The sequence below is a fragment of the Saprolegnia parasitica genome (assembly GCF_000151545.1).
Source record: "Saprolegnia parasitica CBS 223.65 unplaced genomic scaffold supercont2.29, whole genome shotgun sequence".
Lineage (NCBI taxonomy): Eukaryota > Oomycota > Saprolegniomycetes > Saprolegniales > Saprolegniaceae > Saprolegnia > Saprolegnia parasitica.
In genome coordinates this window covers 291,102-298,281 of record NW_012156423.1, presented here as the reverse complement: position 1 = coordinate 298,281, position 7,180 = coordinate 291,102, and the positions used below count along the sequence as shown (strand labels likewise).

General features: G+C 60.4%; 3 protein-coding genes across 3 annotated transcripts in view; 2 read left to right on the top strand and 1 right to left on the bottom strand.

Annotated features, from left to right (window-relative positions):
- The window catches only part of SPRG_20331 (hypothetical protein), a gene marked incomplete at both ends in the record, with an annotated part of 3,192 nt that extends 2,301 nt beyond the window's left edge, over positions 1-891 (top strand). The window contains one exon of the mRNA XM_012346554.1: positions 24-891. Coding sequence (XP_012201944.1) covers positions 24-891 — 868 coding nt within the window. The remainder of the gene's footprint in view (positions 1-23) is intronic.
- A 1,331-nt stretch (positions 892-2,222) lies between these two features.
- Positions 2,223-3,411, top strand: SPRG_07060 (hypothetical protein; the record flags this gene model as incomplete). Its single annotated transcript, XM_012346519.1, has 7 exons — positions 2,223-2,282; positions 2,331-2,465; positions 2,525-2,629; positions 2,680-2,898; positions 2,944-3,052; positions 3,102-3,279; positions 3,321-3,411. 7 exons carry the CDS (start codon positions 2,223-2,225, stop codon positions 3,409-3,411), a joined length of 897 nt encoding a protein of 298 aa, XP_012201909.1.
- Positions 3,412-3,426: 15 nt separating this feature from the next.
- Positions 3,427-6,724, bottom strand: SPRG_07059 (hypothetical protein; the record flags this gene model as incomplete). The annotated part of the gene is made up of 6 exons (XM_012346518.1): positions 3,427-4,055; positions 4,101-4,576; positions 4,631-4,966; positions 5,019-5,679; positions 5,754-6,150; positions 6,177-6,724. 6 exons carry the CDS (start codon positions 6,722-6,724, stop codon positions 3,483-3,485), a joined length of 2,991 nt encoding a protein of 996 aa, XP_012201908.1. The 3' UTR covers positions 3,427-3,482.
- Between the last annotated feature and the right edge of the window lie 456 nt (positions 6,725-7,180).

Genomic DNA, 7,180 nt, shown 5'->3' with positions numbered 1-7,180 from the left:
GGCCTACAACGGCACGACCAAAGGGTATTTTCGTCGCTGGCGCGCGCCACGGACGAGATTGAGCGGCTTGAATTTGGCGCCAAAGTGCTCTTCACCGAGTTTGACCCGTCGGGCGATGGCGCTGTGCCCATTGCGGACGGCGTCGCGCTGGTGCAAAAGCTGTGTCGCGCCGCGGGTCTCTCGCCGCCCGACGCCATGCCAACGTCCGACGACACGCTCTCGTGGACGGCGTTCTGGGAGTGGGTGAGCCTCGAAGCGGTGCGCAAACTCGAGGCCCTCGAAGCCGAACACGACGTCGAGTACAGCGGCGGGTGGTGGCCTCGGTACCTTGGCTCCTTTGCCTACTCGCCGCCGCCGGTGACCAAGCCACTCCGGTCGCAATCCGCACCGATGCTCAGCGCGGTTGTGGCAACACCGCCGACGTCGCTCGAGCGGCAACGACGGCCGACGGTGACGAGCCGCAAGAGCCTGCACGTCGAAGCGGCCCAGCTCGAGTGCCTCGTCGACCACGATTGGCTCACGAAGGAGGACGCGTACCACCTCAAGACGCTCATGCTGTCGGACGACGCGGGTCTGCAGAAGTGCGCACTCGAAACGATCCACACGATGCAGGAAGCCTGGGAGGTCGAGAGCGAGGGCGGCTGTCTCATCACGTCGGCCTTCTCGCCCGTCGACGCGCCCGACGTCGACGACGATCGCCAGGTGGAAGCGAACGGCGCGCCACGCTACGACGAGCGCGAGTGCTTGGACGTCATGTGCTCACTGCTCTCGGCGGCGGGCGTGCGAAGGCTTCTGCTGGAGCACGGCGTCGACGTTCCGGACCAGGCATCGTTTACCCACCGCGACCTGCACGGCCTCGCGCTCACGTATTTGGCCGACGAGCCGCTGTAGAGTGTAGTATCATATCATATATGCCAGTCCCACCCTGTTGCTTCATCGCTGCTGCGGCCTTTTTTAGTGGTCCCCTCGAGTCACGTGGACGAGGGGTAGGGTTATGACAGGGGTGGGGTTACATTATGACGGAGGAGGTTTTATTTGGAAGTATGTACGATCGACACGAGCAAAGACTGCTGATGACATAACATTAGTCGTAGCTCATAGTATTCTTGAGACTGGTATCGCCTGGAGGCATAGTCGACGCATTCCTACTAATTGACTCGATCTCGCTTCGCCGCGTTGTCGCCTTGACGCAAGTCGTTTCTACACGAGTGCTCGACCTTTTTCCGTTGCATCGAATGGGAGGACTCATTTCTCCAACGACGACATCAACGTCTCGGAGCTCGGAGCTAATGCCACGTCATGCGAATCACTTCCTCGCCTTGGTGTTCCAAACAAGACGGAAGAAAGAAGCGATGCTGCAAGTTGCGACGCAGCTGCTGCAGCGTGCTCGCAGACGCCTTGTCGTCGCATCTATCGATCGGCCACGTGGTGCGGCTCGCCCAGGCGCAGGCGGCCCAGGCCTTTGCTGCTGCCGGCCCTCGTTGTGGCTTTGCAGCACAGGCTGGCGCCATGGGTCGTTCTACTCCGCGTCGTCCAGCTACGAACAATATGCTGGCTACGTCGGCCGCGTTGCTGCTGCGTGCTCGACGTTCTGTGTAATATACACCAGTAGCGCTCCATTCACAGCTGAGCCGGATCTCTACGTGGCAGCACTCTGTGACAGCTACCCAGAAAACGTGTCGACGTTAAAGTCGGTAATAAGCCACCGAACTGCTGGAGCCAACAGGTTAAATATATTGGACGTGAGGTGAAATGCGTTTAACAGGCGGGAACGAGTTGAACGAGAATTTCTTCTGCATTAGGCATCCAACGGCGATGCGACGTGGCTTTTTAAGCTCTCCAGAGTAGTCTCTAACCCACCTGCAACGTATGAGTTATTTTACTTGGAATGTACTTTCATGCTGCGAGGCCGTCGGGATCGCCGCCGCTCGGATCGTGGATGGCGACTTGTGATAGGGCATAAAGAGCTTGAAATCAGACCAATGAAAAGCGTCTATTTTAGATTGATCACAAACAGAGCTCTGGAGGTCGAGCCATCGTCAGAGCGATGGACTGCGTGATCGTCACGCGACCACCTTTGTACACTAAGAGCAGCTCTGGAAGAAGCGAGTCAAATGCGCGGCGAGCCACGCCATCCCGGTCCTCCTGGCTAGAAAGGTGCGCGTTATCCGGATGATGGCGGCAGTGGCATCGTATCCGGACGTTTGGCCACTGGAAAAACGATGGCGTCGAGGAACGAGACGGAAGGCCAGGCCAAGCAGCGCCACAAGCTCGAAGCGCGGGTGCGCGCCCATGGACGTATGGCCAAGCATCACGCTCGGGCGGTGTAGGAGTGGCAGAACCAGACCAAGCTGCTTCAGAAGAAGTGGAAGAAGGAGAAGAAGTCCAAGAAGGACATTGAAGACGAGCTTGTCCGCCTCGAGCAAGAGATGACGGAACGCCATGCCGCCGAGCTTCTCGCCTTTGTACGTGCATGCATCTTTTCTGCAGCGATGTGCTTCACGGTATGCGCAATGTTTTCTAGGCCAAGGACGACGACGAGACGGTGATCGGCGACGCGGCGCCGCCGGTCACCGACGCGACGCCGGCCTCGACCAACGCCAAGCTCGAGAAGGCGCAGCGCAAGCGCGTACGACCTGTCCATCTAGCGTATTCGCGTAAAAACGGCGGCGATTACAGGAGAAGAAGAAGCAGGAGGAGAAGGACCGGCAGCTGCGCATCGAAGAAGAGTCCAAGAACGTCGTGAGCGAGCGCAAGATCGAGCTCGACCAGATTGCACTGCAGCTTCAGTCGCTAACCATGACGATCCACGAGATCCCGTCCGACGGTCATTGCTTGTACCACGCGATTGCCGACCAGTTGCGACGCATCGGGCAGCTGCCGTCCACGGGCGCCCTGGTACGTTCATCCTTGACCTGGAACGATGCGTCATGCGGCATGTAGCCGCCGCACCTGTACCTGCGCCAGCTCACGGCAGCGTCGCTCCTTGCCAACGCTGATGACTTTATGCCGTTTGTGGAACTCAACTACGAGTCGGACGAGTCGCTCCAAGGTACTACGCGCATCAGTTGTAGATGCCAGATCTTAGCGTGCATGTCTAGACCAATACGCAGCCTACTGCCACCGCGTCGAGCACTCGTCCGACTGGGGCGGGCAGATCGAGCTGCGGGCGCTCGCACAGAGCCTCCAGCGCCCGATTCATGTCTACGCGGCGGGCTCGGAGGTCCTCGTCATGGGCGACGACTTTAGCGCTGCCCACACGGCGCCGCTGCGTGTCTCGTGCGTCCTCGACTCTGCGTCCACGCTCATGCTCTGTGTAGGTACCATTTGCATTACTATACGCTCGGCGCCCACTACAACTCGGTCGTGGCCGCATCCACCACCGACGAAAACGACGACGAGCAACTGTAGACGCTGGTACACGAGCACGGGTGGCAAACACCTCGGTGGCATCGAAACAATGTGTACATGCGAATACAACGCTAGGTCGACTTGTTCTTGTGGGCCTTCTTGGGCTTGTTGTTGCCGCCCTTCTTGGCGGTGCTCAGACCCGGCGCCGAGACTTTGACAGGCCCCACCATGCAGCCGACGAGGTCGGCTTCTGGCACGCACTTGATGAGCTCCTTCTGCGCCTCGATCGGGTCCACGTCGGGCGTCACCTCGTCGGTTGCTGCGTCTACGTCAACGGGCGTCGTCTTGATCGCCGACGAGATCTTGGGTTTGAGGTTGAGAAAGTGGTCGACCGCAAACTGGACGGCCTTGCCCTTCTTCTGCGACCCCGGCGTGAGCTTGACCTTGTACGTGTACAGCGCGAGCGTCGAGTACGGCGCGCAGACGGGCATTGCAAACAAAAGCAGATCGTTGGGCAGCGGCGTGCCCGTGAACGAGTCGAGGAACGCGGCGTTCTGCGCCTCCTCCTCTTCCTGTTCCTGCAGCTGCGCCTTGCGCTCACGGTGCAGCGCGTAGATGGCTTCCTTTTCGTCGTCGACCACGCTCGTGCCGGCTTCGCTCGGCGTCGCGTCTTCGGTCTCGTCGTTGGCCGGCGTCTCGTCCTCCTACACACCGTGTTTAGGATGATCGACACGAAGCGAATTGGATACCTTGTCGTTCTCGCCCGCCTCGGTGAGCTCCGCGACCTTGACGTGGCCGAGGGCGGCGAGGCGCAGGAGCCGCTCGTCCTCGTCTTGGTCGGCGTACTTTTTCATCTTCTTGAGCTTGCCCTTCTTGCCGCGAACCGGCGGTGCCGGGGCAGCGCCCTTGGGCTTCTTCTCAGTCGGCGCCGGCGGCGGCGACGCCTTGACCTCGGCAGCGTCGTCCTCGTCCTTCTTGGTGCGCGCTTTTTTGAGGTCACGGCGCTCCTTGGCGCTCAGTCGCTTCTTCCCGGGTGCGTCGTCGTCCGCGCCGTTGCCATCAGGGCTTTCGGCATCACTAGAGGGCTCGTCGTCGGGCGCAACGACGGGTGCCGCCTTGACTTCCGGCTGCGGCTTGGCGGGCTTGGTCTTGGCCGTTGGCTTGGGCGCCACGACGGTGCTTGTTTCGGCAGCCGCGGGCTTCTCATCGTCTACGACAGCAACTGCTACACGCCATCGTATCAGCCTCATGGTACGATAACTACTGATATATGAACTACCACGCGGCGTGACGTCGTCGTTCTCAAGCGCTTCGAGCTCGAGGTGGTGCGCGACCGAGCTTTCATCGATCCGAAACACGATCGCAAGGCCCATCTCGAGGCGCGAGGCTGGAATGAAGTTCTTCTTGCCGCGGATCATAAAGCTACCGGTGGTGAGGTACTCGCCCGTGGGGGCCGTCTTGGACACTTGGTCGGCGCGAACCCAGTACGCGCCCGCGACGACCTGGTTGGCCCACGCATTGCTGCGGCAGACGCTCATGCATCCGGCTTGCTCGATGGTCGAGATCGGGATCGGGTCGTTTGCGTCGGCGCTGCGGTTGCGAATGATGCAGGTCGCTATCAATGTATCAATGTATCGATCCACCACACTTCTATATGTAGGACGTACCGGCGCCGTGCAGGTCAGCGTGGACGTAGAGGTCGCCCTTGCGGAGGTATTTCTTCACGAGCGTCTCGTTCTGCTGCGCGTCCTTGCCCGCGAGCACCATGTACTTTTCCCGGGTGATGAACCAATGGAACTTTTCAAACCACATGGTCTTCCGGCGCTGGTACAGCGTCTTGCGCTGGAGCTTCTGTGCTTGCTGCTTCTTCTCGTGCTTCTTGATGGCTTGCTCGATCGCCTTGTCGGTCGCTTCGGTCGCCTTCTGGGCCTTGACGACCGCCTTCTTCTTCTTCGAGTAGAGCTCCCGCGCGTTGGCGAGCGCCGACAAGCTCAAGTCGATCGGCACACAGTACGCCACCGCGCTCTCCATGTCGGCGTCGTCGGCTTCCGTGTCGCAGAGCAGCACCGAGACGCGGTTCTGGGCGAGGTCGAGCTTGTGGATGAGCGATGCGACCGGGTTGCCGTTCTTCTGCTCTTGCTTGATCAGGTCCTCAAGGTCCTTCCAGTCCATGCCGTTGGCGAGCGCACTCCGGAGGACCAACAAGACGTTTTCAATGTCGCCTTGGTTTTGCTCAATGAGCTGCGCCTGCACGACGCTCTCTTCCTGCGTCTTGCGGAACGCCTCCATCTGGTCTTGCTGGTGCTTCTTGAGCTTGTCGACCTTGGTCTCGGCCGCGAGCGCCGCTGCTTCTTCTCCGCCTCGGCCATTTGCGCCTCGATCTTGGAGAAGAACTCGTCGACGGCCATGTCAAAGGTCCGGAAGCGCTGCACCGACCGGCCTTCGTGCTGCGCGTAGAGGTAGGGCGTAAACTCATCGAACGCTCCGGTGGTGGGGCTCAGGATGATAAAGCCGTGGTCGCTCACGTCCGATGCGTCGCTGCCTTCGCCGTGCAGCGTCACCTGGTTCTGCGCCAGCTCGTCGAGGAGCGTCGGGGCCTGCGCGAGGCTCGCGACGAGTGCGTCTGCTTCGTCCGGCGTCAGCGGCACGACGACGTTGGTGGCCGCGGTCTTGACCTTGAGGCTCGGCGCCAAATGCGCCTTGACGAGGCAGTGCTCGACGATGGTCGGGCCAAAGCCGCCGAGGCCCGACTCCTTGCTCATGAGGATCTGCTTGAGCGTGTACTGCTTCTTGCTCTTTCTTTGGTTGCCATCTCCTGAACGTACGTTTGAATGAACGTGATAAGGTCGCTGCCCGAGCGAAAGACGGCGGCGGCCGAGTTGCCGACGACCATCGCGTTCTCCATCGGGTAGACCTGCTTGACCGCGACCTTGACCTGCTCATCGTACGTGTGCGACCGCAGCAGCGATAAGATCGAGTAGTTGTGGTCGGTCAAGATGATGTTGCCGGCCGCGTAGAGCTCGAGGATCAAGTGGTGGCGCTGGTCGCCGTCGCCAAACGCAAAGTCGATGACGCGGTCCGACGCGCACTGCGTGACGCTCGCGAGGCGCTTGCCGCGGAGGTGCTTGCGCAGCTTCATGGTGAACTGCAGCGGAAGTGCGCTCGCCGTCTCGCGCGCGTACGCAGTCGTGTGGAAGCGGACGCCCGACTGCAGGAGGAGGAAGACCTTGGGCAGACCCGGCGTCGCGAGCTTGAGGATGTACGTCTTGTTGACCTCCGAGTCGTAGATGTTGGTCACGCGCATGTTGACGACGTTCTTGGTGATGGAGCCCACCATGGCGCTGATGTCATCGATGGCCATGCGCGTCTTCATGGTGCTGGCGTCGACCTCGAGGTTCCTTCAATTCAACTTGTGGCAATTTTTACTCGCCCGCTTTTTGGCCAATCGAACGTTGCCAGAACCTGCTACGCGGGGCTTCGACTAAACGAGTTGCGATTGCACGCGTCCCACGCGTCCAAGCTACGTATCCTGTGGGGCCTCTGCTCCGTTGCCCGCGGTCCGTGACGAGGAAGCAAGTGTTGGCACACGGCCTCGTGGTGAGGCGCGAATGCCGTCGTCTCGCTGCTGTGTACGAAACGTTTTAGTCGAAAGGAAAAACCTAGTTTAGTCGATCGTAAAACCCAATTTAGTCGCGCGTTTGTCCCACAAGTTGGATTTCGCGGCCGGCCAGACCGATGCAGTCGCAGGAGGACGAGCACGAGGTCGTTTATGACGTGGACTTTGACCGGAACCGCGCGCTCGCCAAGACCTTTGCAACGACGTCCGAGC